General features: G+C 45.9%; 2 protein-coding genes across 3 annotated transcripts in view; one reads left to right on the top strand and one right to left on the bottom strand.

Moving 5' to 3' along the window:
• Window positions 1-1688, bottom strand: part of pde11al (phosphodiesterase 11a, like) — a 30317-nt gene extending 28629 nt beyond the window's left edge. For both annotated transcript variants that reach the window (XM_071395978.1, XM_071395977.1), the window contains exon 1: window positions 357-1688. In XM_071395978.1, the coding sequence (XP_071252079.1) occupies window positions 357-1136 (780 nt within the window). In that variant the 5' untranslated portion in view covers window positions 1137-1688. The remainder of the gene's footprint in view (window positions 1-356) is intronic.
• Window positions 1689-8637: 6949 nt separating this feature from the next.
• LOC139573009 (sperm-associated microtubule inner protein 4) lies at window positions 8638-18458 on the top strand. Its single transcript, XM_071395975.1, has 10 exons — window positions 8638-8830; window positions 9270-10097; window positions 10485-10700; window positions 11124-11195; window positions 11436-11465; window positions 13612-13802; window positions 13946-14034; window positions 15827-16001; window positions 16741-16835; window positions 17063-18458. The coding sequence occupies exons 2-10, from the start codon at window positions 9793-9795 to the stop codon at window positions 18224-18226; spliced, it is 2337 nt and encodes a 778-aa protein (XP_071252076.1). The 5' UTR covers window positions 8638-8830; window positions 9270-9792; the 3' UTR covers window positions 18227-18458.
• The last annotated feature ends 443 nt before the right edge of the window (window positions 18459-18901 follow it).

The following is an 18901-nucleotide window of genomic DNA, read 5'->3' as shown; positions in this document are numbered from 1 at the left end:
AGTGGAATTATGATTTTCAAGACCTTAAGAATAAGCAGAAGAAAATCAGGATAACTGGAGTTACCAAGTCAATTCATGATGTTCTCTGGAGCAGACGGCTGTTCAGGTTCTGGAGAGAGAGAGAGAGACTGAAAGGATGCTTTTTCACTTTTGTTTCTTCCACTTTGACATTACAGAGTATTTTGTGTAGATCGTATCCATAGAGGTTTCACACAATTTTAATGTCATGGTATTTCGATTCTATATCCCAATAATAGCATTGAATCAAAATGAAATATTATAATTTTGCATTTGGGGTTTGCAGTGTGATAGGTCTAATTTAGGAAACCTGATGTTTCCAAATTGATCATGTTTACCTCATATGCGTTGGGTATGTTTACAGTCTCCCCATGCTCTGCCACGTATCCGATAATGCCCTTTCCCCACGGCACGTGCACCTCGTTAGAGTTCAGAGTGCTCGAGGAGGGTCGCACAGTGGTGCCTAGGTGCACGTCGAATAACTTAGACACCAGCGTTTTCTTGTGAGAGGGTCCCTCAACTAGGAACAGCGAGCACCTATCCGCATCCACCAGGATACACACATTGATTAGGATCTTATAACTCAGGTTGGTCATGTCCAGGTCATTGGAGACATCTTTCACCAACTCAAGGAAGAACTCCCTCTCGTTGGTCTCCTTCAGTCTGTATTTGTAGTCGATGGCACTGGAAGCGTACTGGGGCACATTGACCCTGGATTCGAGAAGGGCGCTCAGAATGTGCCCGGTTGTTGGCGGCAAAGAACTAGCTTTGCGCAGTAACGCGCGGCGTCTCATGCTGGACTGGGAATCATCGTGTTCCCTGTGACTGGCGTGCTCGTCGTAGGTTCTGTGCGCGGTGGTGGCTTTGGACCGGGCGAAGTTCCGTCGGAGCTCCAGGTGGGAGGAGCGGCGCCGGAGACCGTCAGGGTTAATCGGCCAGAGGGGGTCCCTGGGCACTCCGCCACCCTTTTCCTCGGCAAGGGAAACTTTGGACGGCTGTTGGTCCTTCAACCACCTGCTCACCGTATCGCATTTTCCTTTACGCACGACATACTCCTCAAAGAGGTCCGGGTGGCAGTCTAAAAACGCTTCCACATCAGAGAAGTCAAAAGTAGTCATCGGGGAAAAAAATAAAAGCTAAATAATATCAGGATAACAGGAGATACTTAATCAATTCATGAGGTGCTCTGGAGCAGCCGGTTGTTCAGGTTTTGTAGAGAGAGAGGGGATGCCGTTTCAGCTCTTCATTTACTCCCTGCTGCTTTAAAACAATCTGTCGTCCTCTTCTTCTATGGAATGCTGCGAGCAGAGATGTTCAGCTAGAGAATTAAATAAAATATGAATAAATGATGTTTACTTATTGAGACCAAATTGATGACGCCGAGTGTAGCAAGATGAGAGGCTATGTGTCAGTCAGCTGAGACTACAGCACCAGATGCCTTGGTGGTTCTAAAGATTATACAATGCAGATCAGGAGGAAAGCACTGTCCGCTTGCCTGTAGCAGTAGACGTTCTCTTTCTTTATTTGCCAGGGACACTTGAAATAGCACCCTATTCCATATTTAGTGCACTGCTTTTTGCCAAGGCCTATGATGAGTGAATAGGGTGTCATTTCAGACACGACTCTCTCTTTTTACAGGGCTCCAATTTAAAATGAATGAGAATATTAAATTACATTTCCCTTGAATCATTTTAGAGTGACTGCAGCCAAATATATTATATGTGTGTGTGTGTGTGTGTGTGTGTGTGTGTGTGTGTGTGTGTGTGTGTGTGTGTGTGTGTGTGTGTGTGTGTGTGTGTGTGTGTGTGTGTGTGTGTGTGTGTGTGTGGAAAAGAACAGAGAGAGATAGAGAGGGAGAAAAAGAAGAGAGAACATTAATGTTAATGTCCACGTTCTCCTTTGTAGACACGCACTAGCCAGCCCAGCACACCTTGAGAAGCCAATTACCACTTTATACAGCACATAAATAATCTTCCCTCTGCTCTCAGATATGGAACACCAACTTTGAAGTTTATGGAGCACAATTCGTTATTTACAGTGTGATCTACTGTCCATATGCACATTTTAATTACATTATTAAAACACTATGCTTGCGTCTAAAATGGCACCCTATTCCCTATAAAGTGCACTACTTTGGACCATCCTCATAGGCTCTGGTAAAAAGTAGTGCAATATATGGTGAATAGCGTGCCATTTGGGACTCCCATCCGTCTGGATAAACAACAATAGTTGATAATATGCAACAGAAAAAGCTGAGTGGTAGGAGTAACAGTAATGATGGTGATGACTAAAGGCTGAGTGGTAGGACTAGCAGTAATGATGGTGATGACTAAAGGCTGAGTGGTAGGACTAACAGTAATGATGGTGATGACTAAAGGCTGAGTGGTAGGACTAACAGTAATGATGGTGATGACTAAAGGCTGAGTGGTAGGACTAGCAGTAATGATGGTGATGACTAAAGGCTGAGTGGTAGGACTAACAGTAATGATGGTGATGACTAAAGGCTGAGTGGTAGGACTAACAGTAATGATGGTGATGACTAAAGGTTGAGTGGTAGGACTAATAGTAATGATGGTGATGACTAAAGGCTGAGTGGTAGGACTAACAGTAATGATGGTGATGACTAAAGGCTGAGTGGTAGGACTAACAGTAATGATGGTGATGACTAAAGGTTGAGTGGTAGGACTAACAGTAATGATGGTGATGACTAAAGGCTGAGTGGTAGGACTAACAGTAATGATGGTGATGACTAAAGGCTGAGTGGTAGGACTAGCAGTAATGATGGTGATGACTAAAGGCTGAGTGGTAGGACTAACAGTATTGAAGGTGATGACTAAAGGCTGAGTGGTAGGACTAACAGTAATGATGGTGATGACTAAAGGCTGAGTGGTAGGACTAACAGTAATGATGGTGATGACTAAAGGCTGAGTGGTAGGACTAGCAGTAATGATGGTGATGACTAAAGGCTGAGTGGTAGGACTAACAGTAATGATGGTGATGACTAAAGGCTGAGTGGTAGGACTAACAGTAATGATGGTGATGACTAAAGGCTGAGTGGTAGGACTAATAGTAATGATGGTGATGACTAAAGGCCAAGGACACAATCTTACTCCAATCCTACTATTTTTATATAACTTTCTGTATTTTCTAGCCGTTTTTACACTGTGTACTATAGATGTTCCTGCCAAAACCAGCAGCTGGATCTACACACTGTTTTTTTCTTTCTTTCTAGAACTCATTTTACAATTACATCACTTCCCGCAGAGTCGACAGGAAGTGGATATTTCTCGTTTTCAAGGATACAGTCATTTTCAACTTAATTTTCGTTTCCCCTGAAAAACAGAAGCAGTGACTCTGTTCAGGAGTCTTTCTATGTTTAACATCTCTTTTGCAGTTGAGTCCTACATTGGAAAGGGAGATACCTAGTCAGTGGCAGAACTAAAATGTGTCTTCTGCATTTAACCCAACCCCTCTGAATCAGAGAGGTGCGGGGGGCTGCCTTAATCAACATCCGTGGGTTAACTGCCTTGCTCAGGACGACCAATTTTCAACTTGTCAGTTTGGGGATTTGATCCAGCAACCTTTCAGTTAATACTCCTACACTCTAACCACTAGGCTACCTGCCTGGGTAAGATTAACAACAGCAGCACAGACACATTCTTTTATTTCACTAAGCAAGTCGAACCAGGGTCTGTAGTGACGCCTCTAGCACTGAGATACAGTGTCTTAGACCGCTGCGCCACTCGGGAGCCCAAAATGATAACACTAACCTGTACAGATATTTAATTGTTTTGACATTCAGCTCTTGTCTTACCGTCCTACATGACTTGACTCTACCCAGGGAGTGTGTCTGTATTGCTATTCAATGAGCACTGTTACCTGGGAGTCCAGTAGCCTTGTCTCTCCATTTCCAGTCCTTCTTAATAAACAGGGCTGTAGTCCAGTAGCCTTGTCTCTCCATTTCCAGTCCTTCTTAATAAACAGGGCTGTAGTCCAGTAGCCTTGTCTCTCCATCTCTGGTTCTTCTTAATAAACAGGGCTGTAGTCCAGTAGCCTTGTCTCTACATCTCCAGTCCTTCTTAATAAACAGGGCTGTAGTCCAGTAGCCTTGTCTCTCCATCTCTGGTTCTTCTTAATAAACAGGGCTGTAGTCCAGTAGCCTTGTCTCTCTATCTCTGGTTCTTCTTAATAAACAGGGCTGTAGTCCAGTAGCCTTGTCTCTCCATCTCTGGTTCTTCTTAATAAACAGGGCTGTAGTCCAGTAGCCTTGTCTCTCCATCTCTGGTTCTTCTTAATAAACAGGGCTGTAGTCCAGTAGCCTTGTCTCTCTATCTCTGGTTCTTCTTAATAAACAGGGCTGTAGTCCAGTAGCCTTGTCTCTCCATCTCCAGTCCTTAATAAACAGGGCTGTCAGAAAGCTACTTATTGTGCTATACATGTCTATTTCTCTCCCTCTCTGTCTCTCTCTCTCTCACACACACACACACACACACACGCGCGCGCACACACACACACACATTCTCCCCTCCAGGTCTCCATAGATTAGTTCTGATTTGTTTTTAAATGTGCTTTAAAATATTAACTTTATTCTCCTGGAAACTGGAAACTAGTCCAGCTGGATTGCTTTGAGCTGGCACCAGGCTCCTATCATTCTCAGCAACACAGATGAGAGAGCAGTAAGCCAGGAGAGTTGTCTCCATCATATAACTGTTCTAGTATGTATGGCCAGTCCATTGTCCATGAGACAGAAATGGACTGGCCATAGGACAGATGGGCTCTACCATCTTCCTTTATCCCATGCGGGCCTGTCTAAATGGGATGTTTTGGCAGAATGATCATTATTTGGCTAATCATGAGGGCATCTTGGAAAAACGTGAGAGGTATGGGGGGCCTCGATGGGAATAAATGGGCCGGTGTGTTAGAAATTCCCCGCCTGATTTCTGGTTCCAGTCCACCCCTCTTCATTGTCTTTGAGATCTGGTACAGAGCAGAGGAGAAGGAAGTGGTGTGATGACGTCTCAGGGGGGTCGGTGGCTGTTGCAACATGTTGTAAACGCGCATCATTAGCCTGTGTACAATGGCTGTTGATTCATTCATTTAAATGTCATGTTCTGCAAATGTACTTTTCATATTTTAATTCCCTTACAGCATAATTATATGTCTTCCCTTACAGCATAATTACATGTCTTCCCATACAGCATAATTATATGTCTTCCCATACAGCATAATTATATGTCTTCCCATACAGCATAATTATATGTCTTCCCACACAGCATAATTATATGTCTTCCCATACAGCATAATTATATGTCTTCCCATACAGCATAATTATATGTCTTCCCATACAGCATAGTTATATGTCTTCCCATACAGCATAATTATATGTCTTCCCATACAGCATAGTTGTATGTCTTCCCATACAGCATAGTTGTATGTTTTCCCATACAGAATAATTATATGTCATCCCATACAGCATAGTTATATGTTTTCCCATACTGTCACGGCTGTTGAATGAAGTAGACCAAGGTGCAGCGTGGTTAGCGTACATATTCCTTTGTTTAAGTGAATACGCCGACAAAACAATAAACACTACAAAACAAACCGTGAAGCTAAAGGCTATGTGCCATAAACAAAGTCAACTTCCCACAAAGACAGGTGGGAAAAAGGGCTACCTAAGTATGGTTCTCAATCAGAGACCACAATAGACAGCTGTCCCTGATTGAAAACCATACCCGGCCAAAACATAGAAATACAAATAATAGAACATAGAATACCCACCCCAACTCACACCCTGACCAAACCAAAATAGAGACATAAAAAGGATCTCTAAGGTCAGGGCATGACAGTACTCCCCCCCAAAGGTGCGGACTCCGGCCGCAAAACCTAAACCTATAGGGGAGGGTCTGGGTGGGCTTCTATCCGCGGTGGCGGCTCAGGTGCGGGACGCAGACCCCGCTCCACCACTGGCGCACCCCACTTTGGTGGCACCTCTGGTGCGGGGACCCTCGTCGCCGACCCCGGACCGGAGACCGTCGCTGGAGGCTCCGGACCGGAGACCTTCGCTGGAGGCTCCAGACCATGGATCATCACTGGAGGGAGTAGACGTATGGGCAGTCTGGTACGTGGAGCTGCCACAGGGCTCACCAGGCTGGGGAGACATACAGGAGGATTAGTTCTGGGCACAGGCATAGGACTCACCAGGCTGGAGAGACATACAGGAGGCCCTGTCCTTGGCAGAGGCACCGGATACACTGGGCCGTGGAGCCTGCACAACCCGTCCTGGCTGGGTGGTTATCTTCACCCTGCAAATGCGGGGCGCTGGCACAGGACGCACTGGGCTGTGCAGACGTACCGGAGACAGTGCGCAGAGCCGGCGCAGGATATACTGGGCCTAGGAGACGCACTGGAGGTCTGGAGAGCAGGGCTGGCACAACCCGTCCTGGCTGGATGCTCAGCCTAGCCCGGCAGATACGAGAAGCTGGAATGTAGCGCACCGGGCTAAGAACGCGTACTGGAGACACCGTGCGCTCCACCGCATAACACAGTGCCTGACCAGTACGACGCTCGCCCCGGTAAGCACGGGGAGTTGGCTCAGGTCTCCAGCCTGACTCAGCCAAACTCCCTGTGTGCTGCCTCTCGGGCTTCCTTGCTAGCCGTGTTCCCTCGTAACGCTGCCGCTCTGCTTTCGCTGCCTCCAGTTACTCCCGTGGACGGCGATACTCCCCAGCCTGCCTCCAGGGTCCCTTACTGTCCAGGATTTCCTCCCAAGTCCATGAATCCTGAACACGCTGCTCCTCCTTACCACGCTGCTTGGTTCCTTGGTGGTAGGAAGTTCTGTCACGGCTGTTGAATGAAGTAGACCAAGGGGCAGCATGGTGAGCGTACATATTCCTATATTTAAGTGAATACACCGACAAAACAATAAACACTACAAAACAAACCATGAAGCTAAAGGCTATGTGCCATAAACAAAGTCAACTTGGCAAAAGGGCTACCTAAGTATGGTTCTCAATCAGAGACAACGATAGACAGCTGTCCCTGATTGAGAACCCTACCCAGCCAAAACATAGAAATACAAATAATAGAACATAGAATACCCACCCCAACTCACACCCTGACCAAACCAAAATAGAGACATAAAAAGGATCTCTAAGGTCAGGGCGTGACACATACAGCATAATTATATGTCTTCCCATACAGCATAGTTGTATGTTTTCCCATACAGCATAATGTCAACCCATGTTGACACTGAGACTATGTTGTCTAGTCTATACCTAATGAGGCCTGAACGACAGACAGACAGACAGACAGACAGACAGACAGACAGACAGACAGACAGACAGACAGACAGACAGACAGACAGACAGACAGACAGACAGACAGACAGACAGACAGACAGACAGACAGACAGACAGACAGACAGACAGACAGACAGATCTACTGTATAACACAACACTGGTATGTTTTCAGCCCTGCGGGCAACAGTTTATGTGGACACCAGTGTGTAGTGAGCTAATCAAACCACCTCTATAATATCCTGGGTATTAACACCAAGCAGAGCCGACAGGGCCTGGAGAAATCTCTGCATCTATTTCACATGTATAATGCAGCAGCAGGAAATGGAATCCAGAGAGCAGAGCAGCTCTTCAGTTGAGGCTGAACAGGCTGATTGGTCACTGGACTTTGTGTATGCCCCAAATGGGACCCTATTCCCTTTATAGTGTACTACTTTTGACCAGAGTTTATAGATAGTAGTGCACTATATTAGGAATATGGTGCCATTTGTCAGAGGGTGTGTCCCAAGGCAAGTGGAACCCTATTCCCTATATACTGTAGTGCATTACTTTTGACCAGAGCCCTATGGGAGCCTATTGGCCCAAAAGAAGTGCACTAAATAGAGAATAGGGTGCTATTTGGGATGCGAGCTTAGTTCTGGGTCAGCTGCGTGAAGTGATACATCTCTGTGTTTTGCTGAGACTTTGGACAAGGTCTCACGAGAATCCCAATTAAAGAGCTAATGCTGAATATGTTTCCTTAATTAAAACAGCTGGTAAACCAGGCGTGTCTAGGCTTCTTGGCAAGCGCTCAATGTTTATGTCCAAAATGGCACCCTATTTCCTATGTAGTGTACTACTTTTGACCTGGGCCCGTCGTGCATTATGTAGGCTATAGGGTGCCATTTTGGACGCCCACCCGGCACGTCCATTTGTATTGTATTGATTAAGAGGGATGCGGGGGATGGAACGGTTGCCTAGATTCTAGAATAAGGGCAGGGCATTGTAGCCTAGAAGTGTGTTGTTTTTCACGGCGGGTCGGTGTTTTTATTGATAGACGCAGTGTGAATTGAAACGGTGAGTGGGAGATCACCTGTTTTTAACAAGGTTGACAAGGTTCAAATCAATAAAACACCTCTGGCATTGACACATTTATTAAATTAGTAAACAAAGAAAGTCCTACTTCTATTCTTGATTCTGTGAGAAATTGATCCACAAACTAGGCCAATTGCTCCTGGACAAAAGCCGTTCTTGTGTTTTCTGGAACAAACCGATCCTCGCATAGATTCAGCACTATGGACAGCTAAAGGAGAGATTATTTTCAACGCCGCGAAATCCAGCCTTTGATTCCGATTCCATTGTGATTTCACAAGAGAAGGTGACATGCTCTGACGTAATCAACGACGCATGATTGTACTGCCTCAAACCTGTACGGACAGCAAAGAACATCTCAGCGACAGCGAGGCCTTCGCTTCATACAACTCTGACAGTTCTTTCCGATCTAAACCTAACAATGGCGTTGCCGTTGGGAACATAAGGTCGGTAGACCTCTTCGCGCTGAAGTACATTACCCTTTTGACGCAATTTATTCTGGGTCCGTCTTTGATGTCTTGTGGAGGAAAACAACACATAGGCCTGCATGTGAAACGAACATACAATTAGAAAGTACTGCAGTCAGTCTGTGCGAATGTTTAATAGCATAGATAGAACGAATTCAATGTGTAGTATTCTAGCTGTGTATCTATCCTGTCATTCTAATGTTATGTGCGCATGCAGGTGAGTGCAGGCCTACATAAATAAAAGCACGGATAATGAAGGCTATACACTGTGACATGAGGTCTGGATGAGTTCACAGGTGTGTGTGTGTGTGTGTGTGGAGGAACATGAGTAGCCATGCAGTAACCAGAGCCCACCTCTGTCATTGAACCCATCTGTTGTCATCAGACACTGCCTCATGCTAACCTGTTTGGGTTTCAGGCGTTGTGAAGCTGGTCATTCTTCTCTCTGCTGCTCCACTGAGCTGTGACACACTGTGATATTATCACTGGGGAGACTCCATGACACTTCACTGAGCTGTGACACTGTGATATTATCACTGGGGAGACTCCATGACACTTCACTGAGCTGTGACACTGTGATATTATCACTAGGGAGACTCCATGACACTTCACTGAGCTGTGACACTGTGATATTATCACTGGGGAGACTCCATGACACTTCACTGAGCTGTGACACTGTGATATTATCACTAGGGAGACTCCATGACACTTCACTGAGCTGTGACACTGTGATATTATCACTGGGGAGACTCCATGACACTCCACTGAGTTGTCACGCTGTGATGTTAGTAGTATCTTCCTGTATGGTACAGGTCCTGCTGAGAGCACAGACACAGAGACCAAGCCTGTGTGCTGCTCAGCCTAGACAGTGGATAGGGTGTCACTAACCCAGATCCTGTTGCGGACGCTAGCCTACTGTTGTTGACAACGCCATCGTCACTATGACCAGCCTAGGGATCCAGCAACGTCCCGCTGACCACAGACAGATAGGGAGGAGTCCTTTACTCCTGTCTCACAAACAGAGGTCCTCCTCCTCCCTGCCCCTCCTGAAACGCCTGCACCAGGCCGGGGGGGCGCACGCTGTCGCTGAGCCCCAGACAGACCCGCCTTCGCTGGATGGCTACTTCTCCCTCCTCCAGCGACTGAAAGAGGAGACTTACATGTACAAACAGAACAAGGAGCTGAAACAGGTACAGAGCAGGAAGCCATGGTGTAAGCAGCAGCCTCACTCTCCACCTCTGCCCAGGTAAGAGAAGAGCAGTCTTATCCTCCTGCATGACTCCATTTTGTTTGCCAGTGCACTACAGTATATTTGGTTATTGTACTGTCTGTGTTGTACATCATGTCTTGGTGCACTATGGGAACTACATGTAGCTTAGCTGATGAAAATAAATATTTTAGTCTGTCATAGACTTGATGGTCAGAGATGTTAGGAATGATGTCACATGGGAATGTTAGCGGGTCACATCTGAACAGGAGTGTCGTTGGGAACCCTAGTCTACATCCCAAATGCCATTCTATTCCATTTATAGTGCACTACTTTTGACCTGTCCAAATAGGGAATAGGGTCCCATTAGGGACGCCCTTGACCTTGACTTGTTCCTCAGCAACAGGTTTAAATGTCCTCTTGCAGTCCTCTTCCCAGAGGCCCTAGCAGCAGAGTCCCACCACTTCCCGGAGTTCCCACTAGCAGCCGCAGGATCTTACCGTCGGGTCGTACCCAGCGTAGACTGAGCCAGCACTCCAGCCACAAGATGGCGTCCTCCTCCTCCTCCCAGAAGGGTGAACACACACCTGCCATCATCAAGGGCCATCGCCACTTAAGCTACGGAGGATCCGTCCCACCTGAGTAAGATTAGCATTAGAACCATGACTTTCTATTGGTCCAATGTACACGGATGGCTGACGGAGACTTGTCTTCTGATTTACTGGAACCCCTCTGAGTATCAAGCATTCAGTAGCATTCAGAAAATTCTCTCTCAAAATAATATAAACATTTAAAAAACGATTCCAAGTGTGAGCAAAGTCCTTGCTTTTGAGTAATTGTGAGATTGTGGATTGATTGAAAATGTACTAACCATTTTTCTCCCTTGAAATGTCAACATTCACCACCTACCAAGGGTATGTTGTATTTGTTGGGTTTCGTTCCAAATGGCACCCTATTCCCTACACTGTGCACTCCTTTTGACCAGTAGTGCACTCTATAGGGAATAGGGTGCCATTTGAGAGGCAACTGAGGGTTGTTCTCCTTTAAACCAGTGTGTCTTCACAGGAACATCACCATTCAACAGTTTTATGACCTTACGCCTACCAAGAAAAGTAACGTCCGCCTCAACGACCAGCTGTAGGTTCCCTTTTACATGTTATAATTTGTGTCCCAAATGGCACCTTATTCCCTATATGGTGCACTATTGTTGACCAGGGCCCATATGGTTGTGGTCAAAAGTAGTGCACTATAAAGGGAAGAGGGTGCCATTTGGGATGAACTACTATAGTTCATCACTGGACCATGGCTGAAATCAGTTTTACACCAATATAATGTTCATATGGATTATCCTCTTATTTTACAAACATTTATTTTCAGTATACCAAAACCAACGGACATCAACATCGCGTAAGTACTCATTTTGTGATCTAGATCAGTTTCTCATTCTCAATTGTTACAGTACTGGAATATCATTCTACAGTAATTGTTACAGTACTACTGGAATATCCTTCTACAGTAATTGTTACAGTACTACTGGAATATCCTTCTACAGTAATTGTTACAGTACTACTGTATTTTCCTTCTACAGTAATTGTTACAGTACTACTGGAATATCATTCGACAGTAATTGTTACAGTATTACTGTAATATCTTTCTACTGTAATTGTTACAGTACTACTGTATTTTCCTTCTACAGTAACAGTTACATTACTACTGTAATATCCTTCTACAGCAGGGCTCTCCAACCCTGTTCCTGGAGAGCTACCCTCCTGTAGGTTTTCCCTCCAACCCTGTTCCTGGAGAGCTACCATCCTGTAGGTTTTCCCTCCAACCCTGTTCCTGGAGAGCTACCCTCCTGTAGGTTTTAACTCCAACCCTGTTCCTGGAGAGCTACCCTCCTGTAGGTTTTAACTCCAACCCTGTTCCTGGAGAGCTACCCTCCTGTAGGTATTCCCTCCAACCCTGTTCCTGGAGAGATACCCTCCTGTAGGTTTTAACTCCAACCCTGTTCCTGGAGAGCTACCATCCTGTAGGTTTTAACTCCAACCCTGTTCCTGGAGAGCTACCATCCTGTAGGTTTTAACTCCAACCCTGTTCCTGGAGAGCTACCATCCTGTAGGTTTTAACTCCAACCCTGTTCCTGGAGAGCTACCATCCTGTAGGTTTTAACTCCAACCCTGTTCCTGGAGAGCTACCATCCTGTAGGTTTTCACTACAACCCTAATCTAGCACACCTGATTCTAATAATTAGCTGGGTTGATAAGCTGAATCAGGTTAGTTACAACTGTAGTTGGAGCGAAAACCTACGGGAGGGTAGCTCTCCAGGAACAGTGTTGGAGACCCCAGTTCTACAGAAACTACTTATATACAGTTGGTCTCTGCTTCCTTTATTGTTATGCCCTCCCCCTCAACAGTAAGATCATTATAAAATGTATAGGATTAATATCCGTCAAACTGCTTACTGTATATGAAATGTCTCTGTGTCCTTTATTGCTCTGCCCTCCCAACAGAGGAGAAAGGACACAGTTTATAGTGCTAATATCATTTTAAACTGACTGCTTCAATACAGTTGTAATGCCTGTCCTTCCTTCACTGCTATGCCCTCCCTCCCTACAGAGAGATAATGATACAGTTGTAATGCCTGTCCTTCCTTCACTGCTATGCCCTCCCTCCCTACAGAGAGATAATGATACAGTTGTAATGCCTGTCCTTCCTTCACTGCTATGCCCTCCCTCCCTACAGAGAGATAATGATACAGTTGTAATGCCTATCCTTCCTTCACTGCTATGCCCTCCCTCCTTACAGAGAGATAATGATACAGTTGTAATGCCTATCCTTCCTTCACTGCTATGCCCTCCCTCCTTACAGAGAGATAATGATACAGTTGTAATGCCCGTCCTTCCTTCACTGCTATGCCCTCCCTCCCTACAGAGAGATAATGATACAGTTGTAATGCCTGTCCTTCCTTCACTGCTATGCCCTCCCTACAGAGAGATAATGATACAGTTGTAATGCCTGTCCTTCCTGCACTGCTATGCCCTCCCTCCCTACAGAGAGATAATGATACAGTTGTAATGCCTGTCCTTCCTTCACTGCTATGCCCTCCCTCCCTACAGAGAGATAATGATACAGTTGTAATGCCTGTCCTTCCTTCACTGCTATGCCCTCCCTCCCTACAGAGAGATAATGATACAGTTGTAATGCCTGTCCTTCCTTCACTGCTATGCCCTCCCTCCCTACAGAGAGATAATGATACAGTTGTAATGCCTGTCCTTCCTTCACTGCTATGCCCTCCCTCCCTACAGAGAGATAATGATACAGTTGTAATGCCTGTCCTTCCTTCACTGCTATGCCCTCCCTCCCTACAGAGAGATAATGATACAGTTGTAATGCCTGTCCTTCCTTCACTGCTATGCCCTCCCTCCCTACAGAGAGATAATGATACAGTTGTAATGCCTGTCCTTCCTTCACTGCTATGCCCTCCCTACAGAGAGATAATGATACAGTTGTAATGCCTGTCCTTCCTTCACTGCTATGCCCTCCCTCCCTACAGAGAGATAATGATAACGGTTCCGATTCCAAAAGAACATCCGTATCAGGCCCACATCTCCCGCTTCGCCCTGTTCCCAACGTTCCGCTCACCAGACGACCCCGACACAGGCGTGAGAGCTGCGTCCCTACGACCTCTGAACCCCCTCGTCCCGTCCTCCGCTCCAGAGGTCACCGTGCTAAGAAAGACAAAAGGTGGTGTGCGTGGGTGCTTGTGCATGTGTGTGCAAATTGCATGTGTCTGTGTCTGTATGTGTGTCTGCGTGCTTGCCCGTATAAGGTCGCACATACAAGCACAAGCCTCATTACCAGATGAAGTGTCTTGTCTTCAATCCCAGGAGGTCCTTATCGTCATGAGGTACTGGAGGCACCCATGACAACCAGGAAGAAAACCATATCATGGCCAGGACAACATGGCTTCCTGGATGTGAGTAGCTACAGTACAGTCATTTAGCTAAGCCAGGTTTCCCGCTCACTGTACACAGAAACAGGTGCGTCCCAAAATAGCACAATATTCCCCATAGAGTGCACTGCATAGGGTATCGAGTGCTATTTGGGAGGCAGAATATGATCCTTAATTGTTATATTTCATCTCATCTGACCAATGAAGCCCAATAAATGAATGTTCTCACTGAAGTGAATGACTAGGGATTTGTTCTAAATGGTACCCTATTCCTTAATGCTAGTCTATTCCTTAATGGTACCCTATTCCTAATGGTACCCTATTCCTTAATGCTAGTCTATTCCTTAATGGTACCCTATTCCTTAATGGTACCCTATTCCTTCATGGTAGTCTATTTCTTAATGGTACCCTATTCCTTAATGCTAGTCTATTCCTTAATGGTAGTCTATTCCTTAATGCTAGTCTATTCCTTAATGCTAGTCTATTCCTTAATGGTAGTCTATTCCTTAATGGTACCCTATTCCTTCATGGTAGTCTATTTCTTAATGGTAGTCTATTCCTTAATGGTACCCTATTCCTTAATGGCACCATATTCCTTAAAACTTCTTAAGGCTAGGGGGCAGTATTCGGAAGTTTGGATGACTGAGGTGCCCAAGGTAAACTGCCTATTACTCAGGCCCAGAAGCTAGGATATGCATATGCATGGTAATATTGGATAGAAAACACTCTAAAGTTTCTAAAACGGTTAAAATAATGTCTGTGAGTATAACAGAACTGATTTGGCAGGCGAAACCCCGAGGACAATCCATCCAGGAATTTTATTTTTGAGGTCATTGGATTTTCCAATGCTTTTCTATGGGAAAGCATAATTATTAGGACCCAGATTGCAGTTTCTATGGCTTCCACTAGATGTCAACAGTCTTTAGAAATAGTCGTATTCTTTCTAAGTGTCACTCAGGTGGACTCTAGTCTTTTGGTGCGCGTGAATGAGAGTGCGCTCCTTGTTGTTTTTCTCCGGTATTGGAAATAGTTTATTCCGTCTTAAATTGTATAGATTATTTACATATTAGTGTACCTGAGGTTGGATTAGAAACGTTGTTTGAAATGTTTGGACCAAGTTTACAGGTCATTTATTAGATACTTTGTAGTCATGTTGGGCGAGTTGGAACCGGTGTATTTCTGAATCAAACGTGCCAATTTTTGGGATATAAATAAGGCCTTTATCGAACAAAACGACCATTCATTGTGTAACTGAGACCTTTGGGATTGCAAAAAGATGAAGATCTTCAAAGATAAGCGATTTATTTTATCGCTATTTCTGACTTTCGTGATGCATCTGTTTGGTTGGAAAATGTTTTTCATGCGGGGCGCTGTCCTCAGATAATCGCATGGTATGCTTTTGCCGTAAAGCCTTTTTGAAGCCTGAGAAAGCGTCTGGATTAATAAGAAGTGAAGCTTTTAAAGGATGCAAGACACTTGTATCGTCATGAATGTTTAATATTATGAATTTAGTATTTTTGAATTTCGCTCTCTGCAATTTACCGGATGTTGTCAAATCGATCCCGTTAACGGGATTCTAGCTGTAAGGGATCCCTAAGAGGTTTTAATGGTACCCTTTACCTTAATGGCACCCTATGCCTTAATGGTACCATATTCCTTAATGGTACCCTATTCCAGGGCCCTGCTCAAAAGTAGTGCACTTTTAAGGGAATCGGGTGCCATTTGGGAAACAACCTAAGGAAGAAGGACACATGCACACTCCATCTGTTCCCGACACCTGTGTCCTGTCTCATCTTTCTCTTTGTCTCTCTCTCAGCACCCAGTTAAGGGCGAGGCCCAGACCCAGGTATTCTACCCTAAGTCCCAGAAGGCAGTGTTTCCCAACCCCACCTTGCGTGACTGGGATGTCACGCTGTCTGAACGAACAGCCAACATGCTCCGCAACGTAGAGAAGTCCCACTGGGTCACCTCCTACCAGCTTCACTACACAGGTATAGAGAGCTGAGCCCCAAACACACTGTATCCCAAAAGGCATCCTATTCCCTATGTAGTCCATAGGGCTCTGGTCAAAAGATGTAGAGGACAGAGTGCCATTTGAGACGCAACCAGAGACATGGAGGAATATTCCAGACTAGTTGGACCAGGGAACTGGCGGCCCGCGGATCAATTTAACAATTATTATTGTACATGTTTTTTAGGAACTCAGTCTGGGTCTCAACTTCCTGTTGAAAGTTAGAACAGTAGAATACACAAGGTGCAAGTTTTGAAATGTGGTTGTGGATCAGCAGTTTTTCTCTTGTTTTTCTACAGTCACTCAATTAGCCCCATGTCCGCTACCATGTTTTAGATTGGTTAGTTAGTCTAGCCAGCTATCTAAACTTGTAGTAATCATGGTTGAATTACTGAACGGGGGGGCTCCATTGATGTTGTTAGTCACTCTCACTCAGATATCATATTAAAAACGGCAAGCATTTATCTCCACCTATGGCAAAATGTGTAGAATTGTATGAAATTAGTTATAAAACTGCCAAATTTTCTGTGGGCCGGCTCTGACTGCATATGTGGGTATGGATGTGGGTAGGCAGACCCACGAGCCACTGTGGCCCCTCAGGATGAATTCAGATTTCTTTTGGCCCACACCCCCATCAAAGTTACCCTTCTTGAGTTAGACCATATCGGTCGGAAACAGCATCAACACACTTTTGCAAACATAATATATTTCTACTCCAGGCACTGGTCCTACTAATCCCTTGAGGTTGGATGACTTCCATGAGAACACCATTGACATGATCACTGGGAAGATAACTCCCTACACAACACAGCTGGTACGTACAGTAACGTATGAATCACCTGAATATACAGTGCAACAGTTGCTCCTACGTTTAACTGCTTCGCTAGAATAACACATTAGCCTCCAAACCTTCTTTAACTTCCCCAACTACCATACAAATAGTTTTAGACTGCTTAAACAAGCACACAGTCTTCAGTATCACTTTACTCTGATGACTGAACGAGACAAACCTCCTAACAAACCAGTGCTTGTCTCTCTCAGAGGGAGCGATCCCACCCCGTCCTGCTGCCCCCTAAACCACGAGACGGGCGCAAGGCCAGAATACGCCAGGGCCGCCGTACGGTGGAGAGCACCTACCACCCTCCTGTCACTGCCCCAGCAGCAGAGTCCCACAGCGCAGACCAGATTTCCACACAGAATCACCCTGCTGGGCTTCTGGGAACTATGTCTGGTCACCAAAGTCATCAGGAGATAAAGGGGAACGCTTCTACTCAGGACGGCCATCCCAACATCAGCCACAGCCACTCAGAGCTCAGTCTAGCCAGGCCTGGGGCTGGAGATGTGTCTGGGCCTGGGCCTGGAGATGTGTCTGGGCCTGGGCCTGGAGATGTGTATGTGTTCCCTGGTCACCACCTTCAAGATCAAGGCTCCAGGTGTGAGAGGTGTGGGGAGGAGAGGTGTGAGTGCCAGGTCAAGGAGGCCAGAGAAGGGCTCCATCACCCAGGGCCAGGGGCAATAGACCCCCAGCAGAGCAACCAGGCTCCCAGAGCCTCCCTGGAGAAGAGGGTGGTGGAGAAGGTCACAGACACAGAGAGCTCTCTGGCCTTGTACAGCCACCAGCTGCCCCATCCTCCCCTGAATGAGACCACAGAGGTCACCAACGAGAATAACACCCAGAGAGAGGTCTGGTACGAGGACGTTCCTAGCAGCAAGAAGCAGAGCTACACAGCATCAGGGGGTAACCCGTTCAGCCTGAGCCAGCCAGCTCCAGCATTGGCTACTAACAACACAGGGGCGGCATATGAATCTGAGACAGAGCTGTCTGCTGCTGATCTGGTCTCTCCCAACATCCGTAACTGGCGCTCAAGCGGGAATTTAGTTCTGGGTTCTGAGATGACTGCCAATCAGACCCTTGAAGAACAAGATCGGGAGTGGCAGAACAGAGAGATCCCCATCCCACGCAGTATCTCCAACCCCTGTATCCAACCCCGTCCACATGCCCTGCCTTCCACCCACCCAGGGGAGAGGGGCAGGGGCCGGTGCCAGTTGGCCCTGTTGGAGCTCCAGGACTCCTTCAGGAAGTCGGAGGTCCACCGCCTCTTCCACAGCTCCCTCCAGGGGGGAGCCGTCAACCTGCAGGACAATGTACACACCGGGAGAAAGCACCGCTTCTACGGCTTCAACTCCTTCTATTACCACAACTGACCATTGTATTGTAGACCTACCACTATGCCCACAGTCTGTAGGGAGTGGAAGACATCAGAGGCCTTAGTGAGTTGAATGGGTCTAAGGTCTACAACGTTATCTCTTCATGATGGGAAATCCAACCATATACTGTCGCTTACTCAAAGCTACTGACATGTCTGTCTTATGATGTCTGTCTTATGATGTCTGTCTTTCCATGTGCAGGTGGTTCTAATAAAATCCTCCAGAATTAGTTTGCATGCTTTGAGTGTATATATGTGGCACTATACATGACACAATGAAAGATGGAATGACTGGTGAACACATGAAAGGGACACATTTATGGTCCGTTAAAAAAGCATAAAGACATCTACAGATGACTAATAATACAAGTGGACCATGTTGAATTAGTATCTCTGGTGAAGGAGTCCACCTCAGACAATATACTTTGATGTGTATGTAGCCAGATACAGAGCCAGATACAGATACAGAATCCAGATACAGAGCCAGATACAGAGCCAGATACAGAAGCCAGATACAGAGCCAGATACAGAGCCAGATTCAGAATCCAGATACAGAGCCAGATACAGACCCAGATACAGAATCCCGATACAGAGCCAGATTCAGAATCCAGAGCCAGATACAGAGCCAGATACAGAGCCAGATACAGAGCCAGATACAGAATCCAGATACAGA

Source organism: Salvelinus alpinus, chromosome 4 (genome assembly GCF_045679555.1).
Source record: "Salvelinus alpinus chromosome 4, SLU_Salpinus.1, whole genome shotgun sequence".
In the NCBI taxonomy this organism is placed as follows: Eukaryota; Metazoa; Chordata; class Actinopteri; order Salmoniformes; family Salmonidae; genus Salvelinus; species Salvelinus alpinus.
This window is presented reverse-complemented; position numbering and strand designations above follow the sequence as displayed.

Bases quoted from the DNA above. Each gene is read 5' to 3' on its own strand.
- LOC139573009 (XM_071395975.1), top strand. From the start codon at position 9,793: ATGACCAGCCTAGGGATCCAGCAACGTCCCGCTGACCACAGACAGATA. The intron at 11,196-11,435 runs GTAGGTTCCCTT...ATTTATTTTCAG, and splicing joins GTCCGCCTCAACGACCAGCT to TATACCAAAACCAACGGACA. The intron at 16,836-17,062 runs GTACGTACAGTA...TGTCTCTCTCAG, and splicing joins CTCCCTACACAACACAGCTG to AGGGAGCGATCCCACCCCGT.